This window comes from Pezoporus flaviventris, unplaced genomic scaffold, assembly GCF_033815535.1.
Source record: "Pezoporus flaviventris isolate CSIRO_AGI_PZ_B2104156 unplaced genomic scaffold, CSIRO_AGI_Pfla_v1 ptg000031l, whole genome shotgun sequence".
Lineage (NCBI taxonomy): Eukaryota > Metazoa > Chordata > Aves > Psittaciformes > Psittacidae > Pezoporus > Pezoporus flaviventris.
In genome coordinates, this window is record NW_026892579.1 from 43,003,711 (window position 1) to 43,031,521 (window position 27,811).

General features: G+C 36.8%; 1 protein-coding gene and 1 non-coding gene across 5 annotated transcripts in view; one reads left to right on the forward strand and one right to left on the reverse strand.

The window, feature by feature from the left end:
• NBAS (NBAS subunit of NRZ tethering complex) overlaps window positions 1–27,811 on the reverse strand; it is a 184,039-nt gene that overhangs the window by 92,302 nt on the left and 63,926 nt on the right. For 3 of the 4 annotated variants that reach the window (XM_061460839.1, XM_061460838.1, XM_061460841.1), the window contains exons 32-40: window positions 27,017–27,130; window positions 20,293–20,406; window positions 19,233–19,390; window positions 17,013–17,111; window positions 10,970–11,137; window positions 10,251–10,364; window positions 9,890–10,013; window positions 2,606–2,682; window positions 1,933–2,070 (exon numbers count right to left, since the gene is read on the reverse strand). In XM_061460839.1, the coding sequence (XP_061316823.1) occupies window positions 1,933–2,070; window positions 2,606–2,682; window positions 9,890–10,013; window positions 10,251–10,364; window positions 10,970–11,137; window positions 17,013–17,111; window positions 19,233–19,390; window positions 20,293–20,406; window positions 27,017–27,130 (1,106 nt within the window). The remainder of the gene's footprint in view (window positions 1–1,932; window positions 2,071–2,605; window positions 2,683–9,889; window positions 10,014–10,250; window positions 10,365–10,969; window positions 11,138–17,012; window positions 17,112–19,232; window positions 19,391–20,292; window positions 20,407–27,016; window positions 27,131–27,811) is intronic. The other variant, XM_061460840.1, reaches the window with a different exon arrangement.
• On the forward strand, window positions 8,691–8,809 carry LOC133273526 (5S ribosomal RNA). Its single transcript, XR_009744870.1, has one exon. It is a non-coding gene; the product is annotated as a 5S ribosomal RNA (ribosomal RNA).

Genomic DNA, 27,811 nt, shown 5'->3' on the forward strand with positions numbered 1-27,811 from the left:
AACTGAGCATTTCGCCTAAAGTGTCTGTTTCTAATTCTCCCTTTCAACTTCAGTGACATTCCCACCACACTGGATACCCGTTAGTAACAACGTATGTACTCTCCTGTCATGTTTTCATACAGGTAATTCAGGACTTCTTTCAATTGGTACCCTGTTCACTCAGGATCTTCTCATGCAATTGTTTTGAAAAGATACTGTTTAAGAGTAGTACTTAAAAATAGTACATATTCTTTTTAGCAAACCACTAAGAATCCACTACTTATCACTGTCACATATGGCATTTTGTCAAGATGGAACAGAAGATTTAGCCAAGGCTCATACCATAAGAGATAAACACTAAATGGTTCTACTGATAAGACTTTGCTTATTAAAGAGCAATTGGAGCAGAAATAGTTCAATTTCTAACACCTCTGTCCTCATTCTTTGTGGAGACAGTGCTCTCACAGGAGAATGTATAATTGGTACATAAACTCTGAATAATCCTGAAAGATACAGCAAGGCCATGAGAGGCCCGAAGAAGCTTAAGCAAGCAAGATAAGAGGCCAGAATTCACAGAGTTAATGAGAACTGTGAACTTTTGGCAAGCTTTCGAGGTCGAGTTCTCACACCTGCGTTTAACCAATTATATGTTAGTCACTAAGGGTCTTCAGGACATGTATCCAATCATAATATGCCAAATCACTGTAAGTGCATGTAAGAAATAGTATATAAGGGGTTAAGGATTTGTATAAAATGAACAAGAAGCATAACTCATATTGAGTCGTTCTCTTGATTCCGGTTGCTCTCTTCGACAATTCTTAATGACTTACTCTTTCTAAAGGCTTTGTAAGTCTTCCTATACAGGAAGAGCATTTAAAAACCTAAGCTAAAAAAAAATAAAAAATAAATAAATCTTTTTTCATCAAAGGTGTCTTACAGCTGGTGGACCACGGCTCAAAGAAAGCTATTTAACGGACATAAGTGAATTGCTCGCAACCAACGTATTTTGTAAGCCATGCAAATTTCAGTTGTGGGTTAAGTTTTCCTTTAGCTTCTATAAACAGAAGATAATAGAATGCAAACCTCAGCAGGAACATCAAAAGCTGCCTAACTGCAGAACTGTGCAAGTATAAAAAAATCCTTTCCTCTGTAAATTGGGAGTAATTCTGAACATGGAAAAAAAATCTCCTCTTATGCCACTATGGTGATCAGTGGTCTCTCTTTTCAGAGAACTTGTGACCAGAAGTGCTTTTTTTTAGTGCAGAATTAGGTCAAAAACCAAGCAGGCCCTGGAGCTTCTGTAGAAGAGGAAAGGACTGGTGTAAACTCAGAAAGGCTCTCTTGGGTGTGTCAAAGAACAGCTTTTATTCCAGTATATTTGTAGGAATGGCAACTGGTGCCTTACTAAATGTACCTCTTGGCATTGTTTCAGAGTTTAACATGTAACTGCTTTAATCACATTTCTTTAATCACAGAATAAGAAAGCAAAGCTGTGCCATTTCAAAAAAAAAGGCACTTGTCAAAGAAAATGCAAACCCCAAAACAAAACAACACATACCAAAGAAGGCTATGGAAACTTTTTTGAACAGCACCTTTCTTGTTGAAATGTATACTTGACTCTTTCTAGGAAGTACTATATTGTATCAGTATTGCAAATTAACAGCATAGGCTACGCTCATTATTGCTCAGTGTTCCTACTTGGAAGACTGACAGTGCTAGTGCCTATAAATGACACTTGATATTGTCCTAACACTCTCCCACAAATTGCGAAGTACTTGTCTGTTTACAGCACTGTAGAAGAGTAATTATGCGTAACTTAACAGGCTGCTCACAGTGTAAGTCAGATCCACTCCTTAACAGGCTTAACTCATTCACTGGCTTTTTAGAATAACTTTAACGCTACGCTCTTTTTTTTAATCTTCTTTTTCAAACCATATTCATTAATGTACTAACCCTGTAGAGAGGGTGGCATTTGTCCTTGAAACATGGTGCCAAATGAGCATAGATCTGCAGGCTATAGTAATAACTTGCCAGCTGGAGAGATAATGCAGAATGCAATTGCTTGTCAAAGCATTTGTTGGCATCTACCACCTAGGAGAAAGAGAGCATTAATTTAGATGAAAGAATTAGCAAGCACACAACAGTAAGTGCACAAACTTTCTAAAAAGCTACTTGCTGTGATTTAGAAATAGATTTGACTATATTCTTCTAGCACGTAAGTCAGTAACCTAACACACACAGACAAATCTACATTATGATGTTTTCCCCCCTTCCACAAACAGCTAACAAAACGCTTTTCCAACTACAGTTTTGGTGCTTCTATACCACAAAGTTATTACCCGTATCTCTGAACTACATTAGCACTGTCAGTCACATGGCCCAACTATTATTTTAAATAAGAAAATGCATGTTTTTGTCAGTGCCACACTTGCTAGACAGTCCAACAGCATCTGTTCAGAGTTTCCTTTAAATGCACATGCCAAACCTATAAAAATGTGTATTTTCATGAATTCAGTGACTTAAGATTTTAAAACCCTAAGGAAATTACATTTTCTTATGGAATTCTGAAATGCTATGTATAGTCTTTCCTGGCAAAAACATGCAAACCAAGTCATTATCAACATACCTGAGGCAATGCAAGTAGATAGGCAAGAGACAAAGCCGTATCATTTGGTAAAGCATCACTTGCCAGCTGTAGCAGAACTGCAACATATAGCAAGTAGAAATAGAGCTTTAAATATTGACCCATCTAGCCTTGGCAGTTAGCAAATGAAATGTTTTTAGTGTAACCATATTTTATTAGACACTAGCTTAAAGAACTCCAAACATACTTAATTAAACACTTACCAGTGCAATCCAGAAACAGACAATATGTAATTAAACTGCAGCACAGGTTTACCTTGATGTCTAGGCAAAGCGTTTGATGAATTAACCAAACACAAATAAGATTATGAAGTAACAGATGCTAAACAAAGCCACTAAAATATCACCTGTACTGATTTATAACAGGTAAATCTTTTGCTTGTAAAATCAAGGCAGTTACGTTGTACGTGGTCGAAGATACCAACCACAGGAAAGGTACAAAATGTCTTCCCTTCCAGCCTGAGCTCTAATTCACTTAACACAACAGACCATACTAAAAACTTGTCTTAATTAAAAAAAAAAAACAACAAAAAAACAACAACAACAAAAAAAACCCACAAAACAAGTATGTCGTGGTTTAAACCCAGTCAGGTAACTTGTTCACTCACTCCCAGTGAGTAGTGCCGAGCTGACAACAATCAAGGTCTGTGTCCGTTCCCCCCCGCCCCCGCACCGGGGCTCTCCCCTTCCCCGCTCCCGGAGGAACGGGGAGGAGGATCGAGAGAGTGCAACTCCTACGGGTTGAGACAAGAACAGTCCAGCAACAAATCACCACCGCTACTATCAGCTAAAACAATGATAAGGGAAAATAACAAGGGAAGAGAATACGATACCACCGGCCAAGAAAATGAGTTCCACCCCAAAAGCCCCTGTCCTTCCGGGTAACTCCCAGTTACCCCCCCCCACCCCGGGCATGACGTGCTGTGGTATGGAATACCTCCCCGGCTAGCCCGGGTCAGCTGCTTCCTCACAGCTTCCCCTCCTCCCTGGCAGAGCATGAGCCTCACAGAGTCCTTGGTCAGGGTAAACATCACTTAGCAACAACCGAAAACATCGGCTTCACCAACACTGTTCTCAAGCTAGAAGTCAAAACACAGCACTGCACCAGTTAACACAAAGGAAAAACTGACTGCTACTGCTGAACCCAGGACAAAGTATCATGTGAATTTCAAATAACATCACTGTAACATCAAAACCAGGTCCTGCCACATACAGGTCATGTGAATTTCAAATAACATTACTGTAACATCAAAAGCAGGTCCTGCACAACAGTCAAAATTAAGGCAGCAAAGAATAACTATTCTGATCACAAAAAAAAACAAACTTCTTGCAAAACTGACACAAAAATTAACTGCTTTTCCTACATTATAGATACAAACATATTTTGTTTAAAGAACCCACTATATTTTACATTATGCAAATAGGAGAACCAATACACAGACAATGTAAACTCCCAAGATCTGTTATTAGAAACAGCATCTCTTCTTTATGGAGTTATCTCCTTCATACTGAAGTCAAGCATTACTGTGGCTGCTATGAAAGTTACAGCAATCACAGAATAATAATCCTTATGATACACTTAATATGCGGTTTGGGGAATAGAAAATATGAATCATCAGTTCAGTGGCTCTTTCAGAAATCTTACAAAACCAGACCAGAAATTGCAGAAAGAATTGTTAAGTATACCAGGAAAATAACACTATGATTCCCTTTTTATTATTATTATTGTTGTTGTTATCATCATTATTATAATTCAAATTAATAGAAGACATCTTCCAGCAACTTGGCTGTCTGATTTAAAGAAGTCTCAAATACCTATATTCCCACGTTACAAAAACTAATCTGAGGGCATGCTGGCTTGAAACTTTATTACTTCACACAGCCCCACAGTGAATGCTTTGTTTCAAAGAATGATTCATAAAAGGCCTGAATGACCATTTACAATTTTTTAGATTATCATTAATTTGCCATCAGCCTGAAGTAAATTTACATGCTGGCCCTCAGCTAGATACAACCCCCAAATTTCTATGTGACAAGTCATCACAGAGGCTGTGTACATGAGTCACAGCTAACTGCAGATAGAAGAACCTATGGTCTGCTTCAAATTGCTTTTATCAATATTTTTTTCCTGCTGACAGCTTGTTTCTGCTACATGCAAAATACTTTTTATACTGTCCAACAGGACTCTAGAAATATTTAAATTAAAATCCTGATGAATTAGTTTGCAAACTTGGTTATTTACTACTCCAAGGAAACACAACCAAAGTTACTTTATATATTCTTACAAGTGCCTCTAGTTGAACAGAAAAAAACTGGGAGGAGGCAAAGAATAATTTACCAAATAATAATAATCTTCTCCCATTCTCTGGAGAATTAATGATTGCAAAGCCTTGGGAACACATAATAAATCGTGCGTTCTCTTCTAACTTGACATCTGCAACACAACAGCTGCCACACTAGAAAGAGTGTATCTTCAACCCTCAGAGAGCAATCATGACAAAGAACACAGCACCAACACAAGGTCAGAAAACAATGACTTTATTAATACCCATGCATGAACCGCAACACGAAGGCATCCCACTTGCCAGAATGTACTTAAGAAGAAAGAAAGACCTGCCTCCATTATCATCCCCTCTGAGGAAAAAAAAAAAGGAAAAAAAAAAAAAAGCCAAGCAGAATTATCAAATGGACTGGGTTAGAAGGGACCTTAAAAGATCTTCTAGTTCCAACCCCCTGCCACAGTGTACATCCACTGTACTCATGCAATAAACATAAATTTTCTGTGTGCTTGTTCCTGTATCCATATACCTAAGGCCTATGAAGAAAGACAACGAATTAAACAGAGATGCACAACACTGCCTTGGACATCCTAAGTCTGGATGCAATATAATGACACAACTGAGGAAAGAGTCTTTGATGGCTGTTACCACTTGAAAATGCATCCAGATAGAAAAGACTAGAAGAGTCAAAGTCCAAGGCTAGCGACCCTACCAAATCCATAAAAGAAGCATAAAGCATTATCTTGATTTTTATCATGAACACCATCTCTGAGGCAAATGTTTTTCCCTCAGACCTGGAGCACAACACTACTGTAGCAATAAAACAGACTTCAACTTCTCCTAAGACAATGTGCTAAATACAATAGGGTTTCTTTGCTAAACTGCATCTTCTTTCAGGTCTGTCAATTCTTTTAATGGAGCTGAAACCTGCTGCTGTAGCTGTCCTAGAAAGCAGCCAGAAGGAAACAAATGGGATTCAAACTCGTCAGCAAAATAAAATTAAATCTGCTGTAAGTTACTAGCATAGCAGTTAGTAACTCTTACTAACATTCAAGTTTTACACTGTAAAGTCTTCCCAAAACCTTAAAGCAAGCCTTAAAATATGGGAAAGACACATAATAATAACTGGGGTTTGTATCTGCATGATATTTTAATATAAATTTTGGCAGTGTGCTATTAATATGCATGTTTTCAAGCTCCACAATCATTAAAGCATTAGCTCATCATAAAGACTTTCATGGGAATTTATAAAGCAAAGCATTAAAAAGGGGGAAGAGGCAGGATCCAATATTGTAATCCAGGCCAAAATGCATTACAATTAGCAAATTACCAACCTATTAGTTTACAGAAAGCTATGTTACTTACGTGGAAGAATACTGTCCACTGACTACCAACAGGAGTCATACAGGAGGACTGCTGAGTACAGAATAAATCAAGCTCAGTTTTCCAGAGGAAAATACAGAAATCCCAGCTCCATAGCACAGTTGGAGGGACTCATAAGTGAAATTCAGATTGACTATAGAATAAGAGCAGTGGAAGAGCAATCCACTCTTTGGTCAGAGCAATCCCATCCACTGCTACAGGCTGGGCAGAGAAGAGATTCAGAGCAGCCCTGCAGAGAAGGACTTGGGGGTGCTGGTCCATGAGAAAATGAACATGAGTCAGCAGTGCGTGCTCACAGCCCAGAGAGCCAACCGTATCCTGGGCTGCATCAAAAGGAGTGTGACCAGCAGGTCGAAGGAGGTGATCCTGCCCCTCTACTCTGCTCTTGTGAGACCTCACCTGGAGTATTGTGTGCAGTTCTGATGTCCTCAACATAAAAAGGACAGGGAACTGTTGGAACAAGTCCAGAGGAGGGCCATGAGCATGATCAGGGGACTGGAGCACCTCCCATATGAAGACAGGCTGAGAAAGTTGGGGCTGTTCAGCCTGGAGAAGAGAAAGCTGTGGGGAGACCTCATAGCAGTCTTCCCAGATCTGAAGGGGGCTTATAGGGATGCTGGGCAGGGACTCTTCATTAGGAACTGTAGTGACAGGACAAGGGGTATTGGGTTAAAACTTAAACAGGGAAAGTTTAGATTGAATATAAAGAAGATATTCTTTCCTGTTAGGGTGGTGAGGCACTGGAATGGGTTGCCCAGGGAAGTTGCGAATTCTCCATTCCTCACGGTGTTCAAGGCCAGGTTGGACAGAGCCTTGGGTGAGATGGTTTAGTGTGAGGTGTCCCTGCCCATGGCAGGGGGGTTGGAACTAGATGATCTTAAGGTCCTTTCCAACCCTAACTATTCTATGATTCTATTCTAAGAGAACAGAGGTATTAAAATGGTAAAATAGCAGTCTGTACACTTCAGGAATAGAGGGTCAAAAACTAAAGCTGGAATCCACAATTTGTTTTCTTCTTTAAAGAAAAGTCCCCAAAACTGGAAATCCATCTCGAAAGGCAGCCACTGAATTATAAACAACCAGTTCCAATTACTCAAGTTGGAGCAGGAAGTATTACCAAAGATCTGCCAACTCCTGTTATTTGCCCTAAGAAAGCAACAAATCCTTTTTGATCCCTGCCTCCCCTCCTTTAAGACACAGGTATTGTAACTAGAAACTTATGGGCTTCCAGCATGCAAGAAAAGCGATCTTAAGTACTGATTTATGACTAGTTTTGCTTTAAAAGTGCATGAAAGGAACAAAACATTAACCCATTCCCATTTATACAAGCTGTTGCTGACCTTTTCTAATTCACAGTCTTATTTTGTTACAACTGTACAGGTTATCTGCAGAAACATCACGTATGTCAAACTACTGAGTCATATACTTGTAAGATAAATATGTGCGTTTTCACTAAACGGAATAAAACTGTGTGGTTTAGAAAGAAAGTCTAACACTTTTCTCATATTGCAAGTGATATACTCATTTTTCATGGCAGAAATTTCCACAAAGTAAAATATAATACAGATATGTTCCTTCAAAAGACACTAATAGCATATAAATATTTAAACAGTTAATTTCTTAAACCAGTAGGAGATATGCAAAAGGAAAGAAAAACAAACATATGTGGTTTTGTGTGGTCTGGTTTTTTGTTGCTGTTTTTTTAAAGTGAAACTGTTTCAATTAACAAGTTATTAAGCATAAAAATAGAAACATCAGAAGACAAAATGTTCTAATAATTCCAGAATCTGTAGTTAAGCATTAGAAAATAAAACAATCTAATGATCCTGCGATACTGAAAGCTATACAAAATACAGAGAATCTGAACAAATGAACACACATACAGGTAGACATGCAAATTGTCCTGGGTTCAGCAGTAGCTGAACCCATTCACGTCATGCCCAGGATGTAACTGGGAGTTAGCCGGAAGGGCTGGGAGACTGCAGGGTTGGAGGAGGTATCGGTCGGAGCTTGGTCGGGCTTGGGGGGCGAGTTATTGTTCGGCTGGTGCTGAGGTGTTGTATTCTCTTCCCTTGTTATTTCCTTTATCATTATTATCATTGGTGGTAGCAGTAGTGATTTGTGTTATACCTTAGTTACTAAACTGTTCTTATCTCAACCCGTGGGAGTTGCATTCTTTTCAATTCTCCTCTCCATCCCTCCGAGAGCAGGAGGAGGGCAAGAAAGGGGGGGTAAGTGAGCGAACGAGTTACCTGACTGGGTTTAAACCACGACAGTTCTTTTTGGCGCCCAACGTGGGGCACCAAAAAGAACTGTCGTGGTTTAAACCCAGTCAGGTAACTCGTTCACTCACTCCCAGCGAGCGGCGCCGAGCTGACAACAATCAAGGTCCGTGTCCGTCTCAAAGCCTACGGCCACACCACCCTGAAAACGCCCGATCTCGTCTGATCTCGGAAGCTAAGCAGGGTCGGGCTCGGTTAGTACTTGGATGGGAGACCGCCTGGGAATCTTGGGTGCTGTAGGCTTTGAGACGGACACGGACCTTGATTGTTGTCAGCTCGGCGCCGCTCGCTGGGAGTGAGCGAACGAGTTACCTGACTGGGTTTAAACCACGACAGTTCTTTTTGGCGCCCCACGTTGGGCGCCAAAAAGAACTGTCGTGGTTTAAACCCAGTCAGGTAACTCGTTCGCTCACTTACCCCCCTTTCTTGCCCTCCTCCTGCTCTCGGAGGGATGGAGAGGAGAATTGAAAAGAATGCAACTCCCACGGGTTGAGATAAGAACAGTTTAGTAACTAAGGTATAACACAAATCACTACTGCTACCACCAATGATAATAATGATAAAGGAAATAACAAGGGAAGAGAATACAACACCTCAGCACCAGCCGACCAATAACTCGCCCCCCAAGCCCGACCAAGCTCCGACCGATACCTCCTCCAACCCTGCAGTCTCCCAGCCCTTCCGGCTAACTCCCAGTTACATCCTGGGCATGACGTGCTGTGGTATGGAATAGCTCTTTGGTCAGTTTGGGTCAGGTGTCCTGTCTCTGCTTCCTCCCGGCTTCCCCTCCTCCCTGGCAGAGCATGAGGCTCACAAAGTCCTTGGCCAAACCAAAACATCACTATAAGCTCTGTTCCCGAGCTGAAAGTCAAAACACTGCACTGCACCAGCTACCAAGAAGGAGAAAAATGACTGCTACTGCTGAACCCAGGACACAAATAACTAACACAGATTTCAAATTTCCATTTAAATATCTGTACATGGTAGCATTCAGAAAACTTTCAACAATTTCCTCCTCCCCACTATATTCATATTTTTCACAGCCTGCCAATACCACTTACTGCTTATTTAAAGGCACCTTTCAGATTTCTAGTCTTTCCTGAACAACCCTTTTTAAAAATACTGCTTCTCTTGAAACTTCTACAGCTATTTCTACCAAGGCTTAACCAATGTGAGATCTTAGACCGGATCACAATTTACACAAACTACCCAGACAATACTTCAGATCATTGCATGCAAGTCTATGTATTTAAATCCATCCACAGATTCTCCTGTATTTACTATATATAGTAAATAGTGGAGTGAATATACACATAACCGTACCTTCTGTAGTTGGAAGTAGGTCTTTTCCTTCACTCTTTGTTTCTGTCAGTTTCCCTGTTCTCAGTAATACTTCTGCAAAGCTTTCCAAAGAATTGTTCTGGTATGTGCCATAGCCGATTTCAGACTAGAAGTAAAATAAGATAACTGATACAGGTGCACTACACCCTGCAGTTATATTTAACTGCATTTCATGCAAGTGAGCTATTTACTTCAATTCCTGCATTTGCTTTCCTTTCCACTAATTTCAGATTTTTTCCTACTACTATTTCATGTCATACAAATAATACAAAATCCATATTCTTTCTTAATTCTAAGATTTCAAAACAACCCCTAACAATTCCAAATTCTGTAACAAACTTACTTCTGCAACATATGGATCAGCAATTAAAGACTCATAAAATGGATGACATCCTTGTTTTTCCACAGTGGCATTTTCTCCAGGCCCACCTTCTAATACATCTCCAAATTCGTGGCCCTGAAAGAATAAATATACTTGAGCCTACCTGCAACAAAGCTCATTAAAAAGTCTATAAATGCTGTTCAGAAGGGAAACAACTGTAATTGAAAATATCATTTAATTCAATGGGGAGCAAGATAGGAGGCATCTTACATAAACCAATGCTGAATGCAGTCCAGTATTCTTAAAAAAAGGAAAGAGAATCATGCTCAAAAGTAGTATCAGGAAATCTAGTATCATAAACATTATACAAAATGCACTGAAATACAGAAGGTAGAAAAGAGAAACTGAAAAGGAACAGCTTTGAATATAAAATGACAGTGTTTAAAGAGTGGGTTTCATTGTGCTTTCTTCCCCAAAGTTCTGAAATTCTGCCAAATTTCAACTATGCCTTCTCACATTGTCCTGAGAAAGGAGGTGCAAGCAGATTAGAAAACAAGAAACAGAAACGGCTTTAGACCCCTAATTTCACTGGGATTTGTCAGTAAACTATCTCATGATGTCTCAAATTCATTTACTGATTTGAGGTCTTCAGTTATCAGACACCTACAAAGCAGCCTAGCTTTTATACCCATGTATCAGTGAACGTGTAAATGTCTGGAGACACATCAGCAATCCCTTACATGTAATGGTCGAAGATAAGTTAATGGTCTCTTCCACCACTGTCCATCACTGACAGCATGCAGCATGGCTTTTGTAGTCATAGTTGTGTTAGACAGCACCTTCATGGTTTTTGAGGTCGTCCAGTACAACAAATCAGCAGACTGGCTAGAGGAGATGTTGGTTTCATCCTGTGAGCATATCCAACACACAAGGGCAAGTTTTAGACTCATGCTTTAATTAGGCTAATGACCTAAACCCAAATGCATTAGAGTTCAGATACTGTTAATGATTATTGATTTAAGCAGTAGCTGTCATAAAAACAAACAAAAAGGTAAGTCAACAGTGATTTAGGAGTTTCAATCTGAACTGACTAGCATGAGCAACAGACCATTTTGCCCTTTATTCAGTCATAATCTCATTTCCAGAGACACCAGCTGTTTTTAACTACAAAGTTTATAATTTTAATGTTTTACATAACTGTTGAATGCTTCTGTTAAAATAATGTTCTCTCTCCAAATAAGGAGATTGAGCATGCTAAAATTAATCTTCAAGAAAGCTGGTAACAGAGACAATCCTGTATTTGTACAGAGGTAGCGATGATTAAATTGAATTCTCTGCAGGAGAAATGGTGAGCAGGTGTACACATTTGTCTCTAGACAAAGTTGAAAAGTATCATCAAGATCTGAAATTCTGCAGTTGGCACTTAAAAGTTACCAAATACAGCAAACCTAAAAGGCTGCAATACATGCACATACCCATCTACACATTATCCTTCAAAACATCTTCACTGAGCCTCAGGAAACTCACATGTAGTCAATTCTTAAAAGTAGAAGACATGTTCCACAACTGGAGCTTTCTGTATGAGCTCTTCCTCATGTAGAGGGCGTTTAAATAATACCCTGAACATTCATGGTATTTGATCTGTGCTAGTTCAGCCCTGAAAGGATTGTGTTAATTGCATCCTTTACAAAGATCACACATCAGACAAAAATATAACTAGCATGCTAATGTAAACACAGTCTTCAGCAATAGGAAATATAAATATTTGCCTCCATACAGAAAACTTCAACAGCTTTACATCAATGTTTTTTCCCCAAAACCTCTATTATTCAATTCCCCATACACTGAAGTGTACTGAAACAGAAAAATTCTACCTGTATAACTGACTGTGAGGTCTTTGTTTACAACTTACTCATGACTAAGTTTCAGACATCAGAGCAAAAGGATGCCAAGTTACACTCAAATGAATTACATCCCACTGTAACCTCAGTGACAAAATACATTAGCATCAATAAGGCAGAATTTCACTGTAGACAAACATATGTTTAGTATTTTTTACTCTACTATGTAGTCAATCACTGCCTTAAGCTGACCACTGAAATAGCAGTTCAATTTTAAGTTCTTCTTTCTACTAAGGCTTCAGCATTTTTTAAAATCTTTTCCAAAATCATATTCTGTATTTCACTAACTAACGAACTGACTGGCTAAACTGGAAATTTCTACTCCTACTTCACCAAGTGAAGAAAGAACATGATAGATTTTTTTACTCTGAAAAGTTAAAAAGCAACAGAAAATTCAAGGTAGAGTGGCTTGGGTAAAATTTCTTGTTTGTGTATTTTTAAAATAAACTACTCTTTGTACTTAGTACAAAAGTTTTTTGTAATTTATTTTAAATGTTAGATACAGAATACTGATTTCTCTCTTTGCCTTTTGTTTTTAAATAGATACTGCAGGACAACTAATTGATTCTTCATGGGGAAAAAAATCAAACCAAACTAGAACCAGGGACGAAAAAAAAACAAAACAAAACAAAGCCCAGGTTCTCAACTGCATTTGAACAAAACATCATTTTGTTTAAAAAAATAAACCTCCTTCGGTAGTGTCAAAACTAACAGACCAACTTGTATGCCGGTGTGTGTGCTTCTATAGCTTCACCGCTATCAGATAAACTCTACTGCTTTTTCTCTAAAAGGAATTTCAACTCTTTACAAATAATTACAGTCTTTTCTGCACAAATAAGAATTGTTTTCTGAAAATCCATTCCTCTGTGTACCCAGAACACCATTTTCGGGCTGTAACATTTTTGCTCTCTGGAATCAATCTGTCAAAATAAATGAGTTGGAGATGCTATCTTAAGAAGACAACTTTAATTGTATCCTTTAGTTTTATCTTCAGGAGGAAATTATAGTTTGGGGGTTTTGAGGGGTGCTTGAGGGAATTTGTTTTCTTATTTCTTCCTGATATCCATTATAAAAGTATACATTTTTGATTAAAATGTAAATAATAATAATAATAAATTTGCATGAATCTAAATTTATGTAAAATGTCAGCTAACAAATTCTGAATTATCAAGATACTCTGAAATAACAGCAAAAATATTTATACATATATACATCTATACTCATATATGCTCATATGTATCATTCTAACAGTCTAATGAAAAGACAAAGCCAACTATTTTTTAAATAAGCAACATAAGAGAGATTAATAAACGCCTACAGTGTGGACTACTGGGGGGAAGGGGGGGGGGGGGAGAGTTGTCTTTAATGGCAATTAGTCAAGGTGCCAGCATTAAAACATGCAAAAAGTAATCAATGCATTAAGAGTTAATATGCATTAAGATTATTATGGGATGCACCCATAAGTCCTGAGGCAGCTAACAGACATTACTGATAGTCCTGATAGTCTTTAAAAAGGGCAAGAAGGATGACCCTGGGAACTAGGCGAGGCCAGTCAGTCCCATCTCAAGCCCTGGAAAAGGTGATGGAGCAGCTCAACCTAAAGGCCACCTCTATGCATGTGGGAGACAAGAAGATCATTAGAAGTAGTCAGCATGGATTCATCAAAGGGAAATCATGCTTAACCACCTTGATTGTCTTCTACAATTGGACAAATAAGCTGGACTGATGAGGGGAAAGCATTGTATTTTGCCCGCCTGGACTTCAGCAAGACTTTCGACACTGTCTCCCATGACAACCTCATGGAAAAGCTCAAAAGTGGGCTGCTTAAGTAGATGGCAAGGTGGATTGAGAACAGTCTGAATGGTAGGTCTGAGAGACTCTTGTTATCAGTGGCACAAAACAGCTTCTGACTAAGCATTAATCTAACAATGTTAGCAATAATATTTAGAAATGCTTTTCATGAATCAAGACCTTAATTTTGTCACTGACATATTTTATTTGAGAAACGCAATATTGGTTGTTGAGGCATTTGTAGCATCCAACAAAGAGGAAAAAGGGTGGGGATTAGGAAAACAACACTTTGCTTAAAAATAGTCTACTATGTTGGAATCACTATAGCTTTCAAAGGATAATTTCTTCAACGGATCCCATGAGTTCAATCAACAGTGAAAATTGGCACTAAAGTAACTGACTATATTCTCCTGTAAATGCATTAGCTCCTGCGGAATAATTACATGCATCTTTATTGTAGCAATCAAGAATTTCCATCATAGCAAGACCACCAAAAATTTGGAAAAGTTATACTTGAAGCCAATAGGATAGCAATGTTAAGTGACATTTCTATGCTATCTGTAGAGATATACAGCCAGCTGCTTTCAAGTTTCAACTCGTTTCAGGGAAAAAATGCTTAAGAATTAAACCATAAAACAACAGCAATGAAATGAGTTTAGACATCTCTAGAAAGGAGTTAATCAAGAGAATAATGACTGACAATTATGACCAGCTAGTGATGTAGGTTGGTATAATGAAAAAAATTACAGTGGCAACTAATGATTGAATAGTAAATGAAGGTAAGAAGAGGTAGAAAAAGGGTCACTAAAGCTTTGAAAGGGAAACTGATGTGCCTGCAGATAGGTATTTTTATTGCAACAGAGAAAGGGATGCCCAAATATATGTATGCTAGAAGAAGCTTAGTCAAGTCAATGTAAGGAAAATTTCATTTAAAGCAGCAATTTGAAAAGGTATCAGTACATAAGAAAGAATAACATTTGTCAACTGCTAGTGAAAAGGATGCTATAAGTTAATCATGACATAAGTGAAAAAGGAGTAAAATGAAAGTGAAAAAAAAACTTCTCGTGTTTTTTCTTTGAAGAAACTGAAATTCTGTGCAAGACAATGAATACGAAGCATGAGGAATTATGTGAAGTGCAACTATGGCAATTGTAGTTAGGGGATTCAGTTAAGTCAAAGAAACTGAGTGATTGGATATATTGCTTTTCTAACATTTCAGATGTTTGTAACAAAGAAAGGGTTATACAGTGACTAAATTCTTGGCTACGTTTCTGTGTCATTGCAAGAAATGAAGGAAGCTATAAAACCCTATGAAGTCGACAGACAGAATTAGCAAACATACAGAATTCATTTCATAGTTTAACAGCCTGAAATATGACATGCATAGAACAAGTATAAGAAAACAGAAAGAAAAAAGCTTCAATGCAGCAACCTACAAACTTGACAGATCAACCATCTGCTTAGTTCCAACTCTAAACAGACAACCACAACAACAGGGAAAGAACTTAAGAAAAAAAAAACCACAACAGATACATTACAGAAATTTCTGAATGCGAATTACCCAGCATAATGAAAAGTGCTTCAGATATCCAAACTGAATCAATAATGAAGTTAATTAGTGAGTTCACTCAACTCTGATAAACCCGTACGTTTCCGAATAAGTTTCTGGATCATTTACACGCATGTCTAATTGGTCCATCACAATACACAGTCAATAGTACTATAGCGTATGAATATATGACGCATGACAAATTTGTTACATAGACTAAAATATTGTAAACATCAGCATCCACACCCACATCAGGAGGCTCCACAATTTTATTAACATCTAATTAATAATATTTCTCTTTGAGTGATTCATTTACCAGTTTCCAGGAAATAGAAAGAATTCATGCCACTGAAACAAACCTGTTCTTTATTCTATCAAAGGCATAAACTGTTCAGCTCTCTTCCTCTGAATACTGTTTTCAGTGCTATTTTACTTTTCCTGACCATTCATTTTATATAAATGTAATGATGAATATTTACATATGCATATATGTATACCAAGTACACACATAAGCCAATAGATACATGAAAGACACAAAATATAAAACTATACATTGAGGTTATCTGTTCCCCTTCCAATAACGTGATGGGGAGGTTTTGTTTTTTAAGCCACATGGTGTTAAATATACTAAAGAAAAAGACTAGCACATTCCATCTACAGCTGTCATTGGTAAAAAATTCCCCAAAGGTATAAGGACATCAAGGAAGCTGCAACTTGGATACTTTCCTCAAAAAGCCAGACTATGCAACATGAACCACCTTTTTGCTTTCTTTCTATATTCTTTCCTATATTTCTTTAAAATTTCTGGCCTCCTCCCCACCCCTACAAGATCTGTTTAACTTCTACAAAAAAGCTTAAACAGAAAAGGGAGAAAAGAATAAGCTAAACTTAGAATTTTCTGTTCTGAAGAGGATAAAAAAGGTATTTCTTGTATACATAGGTAATTATATCTTCTTTAAAGAGAGACATGAACTTGCAATTGAAAACGTACAAACTTAAAATAATAACCAGGAGAAGTAAAAAGAATAGCAGAGCTCTTTTTATGCTGCCCTGCCTCTATGTGCCACAAAAGACTCAATGTTCCTTCTGATCTTATACATGAAAATAATTTCACATGCAATACATGAAAGTTATAAACTAGTAGTCGTAAGCTTCAAGACACTTTTTACTTAAATGTGTAGCTCAGGTTTATTTTTGAATAGGTTGCTTAGCAATTGGGGCAGATCAAAAATCAAACCAACATTAATCTATGATATCATGTTAAGTTTTGTTGCACTTTTCTCCTACTGCTGGATTTATTTTTTTTTAATTGCTACGGTGCTAAGACTGTTCAGGAAGAAGCAATGAAAAATCAGAACAGACTATAAATACATAAGCAAAATCTTGAACTTAAAACAATCTAATAAGAACAGAGACCAGTAGATATCTTGAAGTTGTGCATTTTATCTGGAATGTTAAATGTTGATAAAAACTCAAGTTCAGCTCTTTAGCATAATGCAGAGCAAAATATTTATTACTTTAAAAAAACTCTTTAAAGCTTACCTCTGTATCCTTACTGATCAATGAAGAAGGTCCTGAGATATTTACATTCTCACCTCCTTCTGAAGGAAAAAACTGGTAATTCACAGCCTGATAAAGAATCTATAAATACAAAATAAATATAATCTCTTACCAGTCAAATAATCAAATGTAAGAATTATGACTAATGTCACAAGGAACCCAAAAAATTCAGATGTAAAAGTTTCCATGACAGAAAAACAAGGGTGAAGGGAAAAACAGGTAGAACGCATAGGTATCTCTGACATCTTCTCACTGTTGTAGTCCCTAGGTAAAATGACCTTGCCTTCTCCATGGACTTGCATAATCCTCCTCTATACAATGTGATTTTTTTTATTTTTTTTTTAATTTTATGCATGCTGCTTTACTATGTAGGCTAAAGATCTTACATGAAAAACACCACTTATCTGAACTGTGCCTCCCAGGTGTTGCACAACTCAACAGAGGCAAATGTTACACAAGATAGTAGATCTGAGAGGAGAATTTCCACATGCCATAGAACAGATGAAGGTCAAAAAATACTTATAGACATTTATATCGTCTGGTCAGCCTGACCATCTGACGAAGATTTTTTTGCATATATCTATCTACACACAAAGACAGAGCATAGAGGAGCATTAATGAACATATGTGAAAAGCTTGGACAGAACATATAGGAGCGTTAATGAACAAATTTGAAAAGCTTATACTTAGCTTACAGAAAACGTAATTGCAGAAGAAACTGATTAAATATGCTTTGACAGAAATCATTACACGGGTTTGGCTTCCTGGGGAAAATACCAAATTAATCATCACTGGTCTTTTTCTACAAATGACACTGCACTAATAAATCTGAGCAACAAATTCAGTCTTAAGTTTTGTGAATGGGGAAAATAGATAACCTTTTCCCCTGGAGAAGTGGGATGCAAGAGGGTAATAACCTGTGGCTGAGCAGCTGCTCTGCGTTACAACTGACAGGACATGAAGCCTTCAGACAGAATGAGACGGCAATAGAGAAGCAGTGAGCTGACAGGAAGTCTAACAAATCCTGGTTTATCCAGCACCAAAAATTTGTCTGACTTCAAATTCTAATTCTAAACATAGGCACGTACAGAAGGAAACAAGTCTGTATTTCTATATTGTACGGGTATCAATTCTACAAAGATTCCATTCATGTTTATGCTCATACGTACCTCTCTCAAATTTGAGTGCTTTTATGATGGAAAAAAAATGAACAGTAAATAGCTTTCACAAGCTAGACTTTATTTCAAATCCTTTATACCATTTTATTTTGATACTACCCTGTTACTGAAGCAACACAGACTGTCTTCATATGTTGCCTGTATTTTTCATGCACATTGCTACACAATTTTGTAAAGAAAAGAGCCATGCATTTGCTGCTGCCTTAGACAATGTATGTACTGTAGCTACTACTCCCTTCTCCCTCATTCTTCAGCCACACAGAATGCAAAACCTCCAACATGTTTTTACTATACAAAGATAAATCCACAAACATTGTGAACTCTTAGACAAATAAGACAGTTAAACAAGTAATAGTACGCAGGCCAAACCACGATTACACTGAACACAAATTAACATTTTGACAACCTAAATTACTGCACTGCAGTTTCAAATAAAACTTTTGAAAAGGTTTGCTATGACATCTTGTCATAACTTGCATTTAAATGACACAATATATATAATATGATCAGCTGAACACCTAAGATGTGATTAAGAAGTTGGTAAAGATGTCCCAGAAAAATCCTGTTGTACTTGTTAAAACCATTACATGGTTGAAATAAGTGAGAAAATAATTGTATATTGGGTAGAAATCTTTAAAATGTCAGAACAAACATTTAATAGACATTTAAGTGGGCATTTAATGAAGCTGCATTACAAGACGTAAACACCTGGAAAATACTACAAATATTCTTTAACTGCATTTGCAAATAAAATGTTTACATTGGGCAATAAATTAAGAAAGTAAATGAACTAAAGACAGAGAATACAACTGCACTTCTACTTGAGAAGCAAACTCATCATATAAAAATACTTAAAAAAAATACCTCCTCATTTGTTGAAATATAACAGTAAAAGTATAAAGTAGAACAAACATGAACTTGTTGGGGGTAGGAACTGAAGGGAACAAACTCCAAAATGAGCACAAGTCCCCTTTACTTTGGTAAGCACTGAATTTGCATGAAACAAGTTTCAGAAAACACCTACCTGGGTTTGCAATGAACTGCTCACTCCCAACAATGCCTCTATGGCACCTGGGGGACAGTGCGTCAGAGCAAAAGCCATGAGTTCCTGACGCATACCCAAATCATGGTAGCCTTCTGATTGCCCAAGCTGACTGCAAACTTCCCAGCTCTTAGAATAACCTGCAAGAGAACTCAATATGTACTTCTGCGGCTGGTAAGCTTCACAAGCAATAGGAGGATGCTGCATAATTCTTACTGGATGAAATAAAGCAGGGCATGTGGCATTCTTGACAACACTTAACATCCCTGAGTAAGGAACCATAAAGGCTCCATGAAACAGACACAACCCAACTTTAGACTGACCAAATACACGGAAGACTTGTTATTACCATATTGTAGATATCAGTACAATAGGCATCTATAAACCTACACACTGTATTTTTATTTATATTCATTATATTATTTTCCATTGCAATAAGAAAAGCATGATTTACTTCAGAGCATGATATTGAACACCTTACTGGAGTGGCTGAAAAAAGAAAGTAAAATATATCACTTGATATACTACAAGAACCTTAGTTAACCTCAGAATTTTCCTACTCTATCTCCAGGCAGAAAAAAGATCCAAAGAAACAAATCCTATATTCCATAGTAGCTTGACACATATATGTCATGTACCTTCACTCACACCCTCACATATACAAATTATGTAAATAATTTAGCACAGATGTTATAAGAGTTTTGACAGAAAGACATCTAAAAGACCTCCACATTCCTGCTAGCTGCAGTCACGTATTTTTACCTGTTTGAGAGAGATACAGCATAGAAAGAATGAGACATTGTGATTCCTGGGGGCACAGAAAAGCTCCCTATGGTTACATGTCTAATAGTTCAGTAACTGTCATATTACATATAGAATTTGCTGTATGCATCTCCATTCCATAGAGATGTCAGCTGACTCTCAAACAAAATGCAACTGATCTTTGAATGAAACGGACCACTCTGAGATCCCAGTAAGCCAAGAAGCAGAACTCAGATTTTGACCACCATGAGCCCATGCAACCCCCATTTATTCACTTCACCTGCAGCCATGAGCTCCTGGCAATGCATACTAGCTGCTTTGTAGTCCTGGAAACCGAGAGCTTGTTCCACTAAAAGGATTAAAACTTGACCTTTTCTCTCCATCTGATCATCTCCTGTAAGAAAAAAATAAACATTTTTATTAGTTAATTGAAATTAATGATAACTTAAGCTTGCTATTTTATTTATTAAGAGAATTATATGGCCAAAAAAAAAAAAAAAAAATTACCCACTTATTCCTGAAAGAAACAATAAAAACAGTTTTTCAAAAAACATTTTTATCATAGCTGGTTAAGTAAAAAAAAAAAAAAAATCATAGCATGTTATGTCTAGGTTGAAAATAAAAAAGTTCTGAGAACTGAATTTATGTGATGGCCAAGACATAGCTCAAAACTGATATTTAAGGTAAGCGACATATAAAATTCTGACATTGAAAAAAATCTTCTGTGACCTGTAATAGAATAATTCTGAATGTTTTGTTTTCTTACGGCTTACAAAGTGACAGTTTAAAATCCCATTTCACAGAGCCAAATTATCTGTGACATGTGGAAGACACAGGTATTTAAAAATCCCTACCCTCATAAATTGAGTCAGTAGAACTGAAACTGTTTTTTTCACACCACACACACATCTTGGTCACAGTATCTTCTTGACAATACCTCTTCCCCCCATTACAAGTCAAAAGTAACACTTGAGATACTACTGATCTCTTCTGACTAAAGTTTTGAGCAAGAATCTTTGTACAAAATTATTGTGACCTTAATTTTAATACATCACCATTTACAGATGAAAATCTAACCAGACAACTAACTCATCTCCTTTTCAAAACCAGCCATAGCCAATAAAAATAACACACCTGTTTTTTAAAAAAAAAAGCTCTTTCTAACTTAGAGTGAACAGAAGAGAATGAAAGTTATTTACTTTACTGACACCAGCTGGTCCAGACTTGTGCTCAAGCTACCGTGCATGTCCATGCATTGTATGAGAAGGTGACTAAACATACAAGAAAAATAATCTCACACTATTCATTTTAATATTGTAAAGAAGGATGGCGAGTAGTTAATAAAAATGAGTGGATGTTTTTCACTGCAAGCTTTCTACTCATGTTTCTCCCCTATTATTAAAAGCAATTTTACTCAGTCACTTGAAAAGGGCACTGGTTTATGAAACTCTATTACGACAACTTGTGAAATACAAGTATTTCAGAAGTTTAAACAGATCCGGTTCCAAAAGCCATCTAAAGAATACATGTACTTTAATTGCATAGCTGTTATTTTTTAACTCTATTTTACAGGTCCATTACCACAGGCAAAGCAAATTTTGTTTTAAAACTTTCTCAAAAGAAAAGACGTAGCAGTTGCACTAGAATGACATTCAGGGAAGTTACCCTAATTACTGAACTCAGCCAAGATTTCCCTAATCCCAGCATGTCATGACTAACCCAGCTGGGAGAACAGGTTGGCTTTCCATCATTTTATCTTTTGGCCTCTTGCCTGATATACTGCCAACACACAAATTAATCACATTCAGGGCTCTTCTGTTGCAAAATTTTGCCCTCAGGAACCTAGGAACTTCTCATTCAGGCAAAAGCAATTACAGATGACATAGAGGTGTTTCTATCTAGACAAGATAAATGTGAACTGTCATTTCTATAAGCAAGAGATCTGTACTTGCCATTCACCTTCTGATGCCCACTTCACCCTGACAGCTTTACTTCTTAGAGAGCTCACTATGTAGCAGACATAAATAAAAGGTAAGAGAAATAATCAAACTATTGTCCTTCAGATTTCAGCTAAGCAAAATAATCACTGCTATTTATTACTACTTAAAGATCAGTGGGATTGGAGGCAAGAGAGGAGGAACACTTGAAGTAAGAAAGTTTTCCTCTTAACTATGCTTAAGTATGCTGACTAGTCCCCCATCCCCAATGTTTTTGTTGATTAGTTTTGATGCAGAAGGATACATCTCCACATGTTTTACAAAAGCACAAACTAAAATACAAGAATTGTTTTTCTTCCAGTCCATGGCTGTAAGTGCTCATCACATCTCCACTGTTTACTCATTTAAACTTCCATTACCTTGACAGATGCTGTTATGCCACGGAAAAACTGTCATCTATGACATGACTAGTGAATCCGCTGCAATGCACAGCCCGACCTTTTCCTCACATGGCTTTCATTGCCTCAACAGTGCAGTCACTTAAAATGATACCAACTGCAGTTTTAAGGCACGGTCTTGCTCTTCTATTCAAACATGAAAAAATTCACTGCTTCAGCTTTGTGATGCCTCACTTGAAGGAACTTTTAATAATGAAGTCTTACAAAAGTGGGAGTTTTGAATTCTGAATTGTTCCCTTTACCATTTTGACAGACATCCAGGATTTAAAACCAAGAAAGGTTCAATGAGAAGAACTACTAAAATGGTGATGTTATTATACTACACAATAATTCTGCATTAAGCCTTAATGTCTGTTATCCAGACTGAAACAAATCAAGTTTAGAAACTGGAAAGGATGCCTTTGTCTCCCTTTTATTATCTGTCAAAGTTTGCGTGTGTTCAGTTCCTTTGGACTACTGTCTCCTTATGTAATACGGAAAACGCATTTATATTCAAAGGTTTACAAAACACAGATTTAACTCTCCAAAGTTCTTTCTGCATCTTTTTGTTATGACGTTTTGAGACAAGCAGATATAGCATCTTCCTAAGTGACAAGATGAGAGGAAATGGCTTCAAGTTGAACCATGGGAGGTTGACAGAAATTCTACATTGACTGGGTTGTCAAACACTGGAACAGGCTGTCCAGGGAAGGGGCTGTGACACCACCCCTGAAGGTATTTAAAAGATGTGTAGATGTGGTACTTAGGGACATGGCAGTGCTACTGGGTTAATGGTTGGACTTGGTGATCTTAAGGGTCTTTTCCAATCTAAATGAGGCTACGATTTTATTATAAATTATGAGAGAAAAAATATGGAGTCTCAGTAATAATAGAATTTTTTTTTTTTAAGAAATAAAAAAAAATGTATTTTTTTAAGAAAGAAAAGAAATACTTCTGAAAGTTTCGATCCAGTTTGGGTCATATAAAGAAAAGGAAAAAATAAAGCTTACTGAAACACTTTGGGTAAGATATATTCTATTTGTGAGTGGATGAAACATCATGAGTGAAACCATGTCACAAAAACTTAAAAGTCAAATGATATCGAAATTGTATGTGTACTCTAGAAATTCTATGTCACCTACATTTAAGAGATCAGAAACCATCTGTATGGTTACTTCTCAATGTATTAAGCAAGAATGTCAGTGTTGAGGAAAGTGGATTTTAAAAAATAACTTGACTTAGGAATGTGAGCAAATCTTAAAATTACTATAATTAGCTTAGAGATATTAAAATTAACTATACTACTACAGAAAGTTGAGAGAAAAGAGAGTAACAAGACATTTCTAGAGAGTCTGCCTCAAAAAATTAAGAGCAATACTCATGAGATCTTTTTGATAGACAGTAATGGTACAGAAAATGCTTTTAACTTCTGATAAGTTTTTTTTGTTTGTTTGTTTGTTTTTTACTTTTTTTTTGCTCCTCTATTTTGTAAGCAATTGCACAAAGTGAATTTTTTCACACCCTTCTTAACTGAGAGTGCGGATTAAGTGAGAATCATGAGATGTACAACAGCTCCAGCTCCCTCAGCAGCCTTATATTTTCTTGCTGTCATGCTGAGTACATTATCCCTCACTCACTTTGCCCATATGTGAAATAGAGCTAACACTTGTGTGCCTCCTTTACAGAGGTAGTGACATGAGGTTTAAGTAGAGTTTACTGTCATTAATCAAATACTTTAAAGCAATTAAGAGGCTAGCTGATAGATCATTACCTAAGCAATATTTTAGCTTTGATAAGTATGAATGTAAATTCTATTACTCACTTTCAATGCTTCTCTCTAAACAAATTCTATTTAGAGAACACAGCTCCAAAAGCTCCTTCGGGATGATCATGTGCACTCTACCCTTGTATGCACAGCAAATGGATTCTCTTAGAAATGAAACTAAAATATATATATATGATCACAGTATTTTAAAGGCTATATAGCATAGCATGTATTATATACTTTATATATACACATGTATAAAATGTATACTAGATGTAGGAAGCACATCACAATCACTAATGAGCAGCACTTTATCTAAATCTTCATTAAGCAAGTCCATAGAGTTCAATCCCTAGATTCTTTTTCAGTACTCAGACTCATTCCAATATATCTCTGTAAAATCATTCCCTTTCATTATAAGCTGTTAGAAATCGAGTTACCCCTAACAAGTAGTTTTAAACCTGCTAATAAAGACTACCTGTGCTAAAACTGCAAAGCATGTTTTCCTTTTCTAATATCCAGTTTAAAATAAAACACACTCATTCACAAATTTTAAAATCTGTATGATCTACCATTTTGGCTGCAAACTAATTTGTGGGATATCAATGTTTGTTATCATTCTTATGACTAAAAGAAGTCCTAAATTACTCTTTATCATACTAAAAACTAATTGAAACTCAGTAACTTAAATTATAAGTTGACAAATACAGAAATACCATTTCTACTTATTTTCCTTTATTTTAGTTTATGCTTGCTGTTAAATTTGATAAGACTCTTCATTTATAGACTATGATTAAGGTTATGTCAGCATTCCACTTAAAATCTGGTTTTAAAGGTATTATTAACCTACCTATTAAAATCATAAGCAACATTAAATTCAGTGTAAGGTTACCTATTCCACCACTCATTGGAAGTACATATAGCAGTAACTGAAGACTACAAAAGTAAGGCTCTAGTGACTTTCTTTTATTTATTGGTAAACTATTGGATTTGCATGCATGACTTAAAATAGCAATGACAATCACGTTTCCTCTGAATGCTTTTGGATACTCTTCTGGATATTCATCAATTGGATGGAATGGCAGGCACAAAAAAAAACCCTGCTGCAATAGTGGCATACTGTTTATAGCTTTCAAGTCCAGAAAAATGAAGAGATTAAAGAAATACTGAGTTTCTTAAAATGAAAGAAACCCGTTTTCCATAGCCCATCTCCTACAACAAACAAGTTTAGGTACAAAGCACAACTATGGCATTCTCATAACTGAACCCATATCCTGCTTGTAAATAAATATCCTGCACAGAAAACAGCACTTCAATATAAGCTATATGACTAGTCATCCCTCAGTGATACTGAAATGGTTTTTAATCAAATACATGTTATTCTAAAATCAAAAGATAATTTTGAAGGTCACCAAGTTGTTTATTTAGCATAAGAGACAAGAAAAGTAAGCGTCAAAGTAGTGTATTCCTTATCAGGATTCATTCTTGAAATATACTTTTACTATTAAAACTCCATACATGCCACAGGACAACCATTAGCATTATTCCCAAGGTTCACCAAGAGCCCAGCACTCAGAATAAATATACAATTTGTAGCACAAGAAGACGCTTTTAACTCCTGCACCTGCTTAAAAATTAATCACCTTACACATTCATCTTCCGGTTTTCTCCAGCAGCATACCCACACAAAGAGGAAAAAAATCAGGAGGCCATTTCATCATCTTGCTTTAAGTATCTCTCCTTTCAGTGGTGTTTCAGTAAGTGTCACTATGATTATACACAAGCAGACATTACCGCACCAAAGAGCTCTATATGAATTCCCTAAAGTTCTCTAACTCATACACATTGCCTCTCATATCTTTAAGTCTCTGGAGGTAGGAACCAAGAGTTTGTTCCCCATCCAAAGATACATGCCATTGCACTGTAGATGCCAATCTACTACTAAAGGAACTAGGATAACAGTACTTGACAAAGTATTTGGTGTTCCTAAGATTCTCAGAATCACTGTGGATTTTGCATTTCCCTTTCTCAAAGAGAATAATTTAGATTCAAAAAGAAGGTAAAACAAAAATCAGCAGCATTAGTCTGAGAACCCAGAATATTAAGAAGAAAAACTGACAGATTCTAACCCGATGTGGGAGGAAGCACAGAGGAGAGGGAAAGAGCAGTACAGAAATGTTAAGAACCAATATGGGGATATTTTTTTTCAAAAGTCTTGCAAACAAACAAACAAGAAACCCCACAATTTAACAGAGAGAGAAAGGAATTAGTCAGGTATGCATCAGTGACAAAGCCAGAACGCACTGAACTTATATATCACACTGCATGAAGTATGTATTTCCACATTCTATTTTTACATTATAAAGATAAAGCAGTATTGCATTTGCAGTAGCACTGATTAAATAAATGGTTTTCAGAAGTCAAAAGACCTGCCAGACACTTTTGGTAGGCTATCAAAAAAAACGCAAAAAAAAAAACAACAATAAAACAAAAAAAAACAAATCCCTAATATCCTTAGGATTCAATCCTTGAAGATGTTCAGTTGCTCAAATGAATACTCAAGCTAATGCACTATTTTTAGTGCATGAAAGAGATACATGAACCATAGACAAAAGTCTAACAGCTGAAGTTTATGCATTCCAGATGACTTTTTTCCCCTCTTACTTAAGTGACTGTTCTTCCAGGTGACTTTTAGTGACGACAGAACCACAGAATCATAGGATAATTTGGGTTTCAAGGAACCTTCAAAGGTCATCTAGTTCATGTGATATCCTTAAACACACATTCTAATGATCAACGCAAACATCCTAAAGCATAACACAAATGCATGCTGCATTAGAATTCATGCTTATTAACACAACTTACCTGCAACCCTTAGCAAATTTGCAAGTCCCAAGAGCTTAGCGGACTGTTTATAATTTGTTGACATCTGAGCAAGACAGTCCTTGATGAGACTGAGTCGATCTGAACATAAACGCACTGTGGAAAGAAGAACAGGTGTTATGGACTGTACAAATGACACCTACTTTGTATTCCTGGCTAAACAATGCAGGCACAGAAAGAGTGTTAGGGAGTACAAGAATGCAAACACAATCTGAAAACTAGCCCAAAGTTACTTGCAAGCAGATCCTCAATTATACCTATGAACCAAAAGTTAAAATAATATTACAATATATCCAGCCCAAATCCCTAACAAGTCAGGCTGGGAAGAAAGGAAGGAAGAAAAGAGAGACTAACCTGAATGAAAACTTCTTTGTTTCAGGTTTTCAGAATCAATGTTTTTATATTTATATGACTAACCATATATTTTCTACTTTTTTTTAATTATTTCTGCAACAGTCACAGGAAGACTGCTGAAACAGACATTAACTTTCGTTCATAATGTTATAAATAACTAATATTTCATGCTACATTTGATTTTAGGGTGGACAGGATATATCAAAAAGACTGAAAGAAATGTTATAGGCAAAGTCTTCAGGCTGTTTTAATTCACCAAGTATTAAACACTGCATAATTTAATATCATGAACCAGTTCCAGAGCTTTTTTTAGCTAGTTAGTGGGTGGCTAACTTGAGGCTGCTGCTTTAAAAAGGTAACATTTTCATGAAAGTTCTTGGAACACAGAGGAACAGCATGCAGATCTTCCACTTAACACTCAGC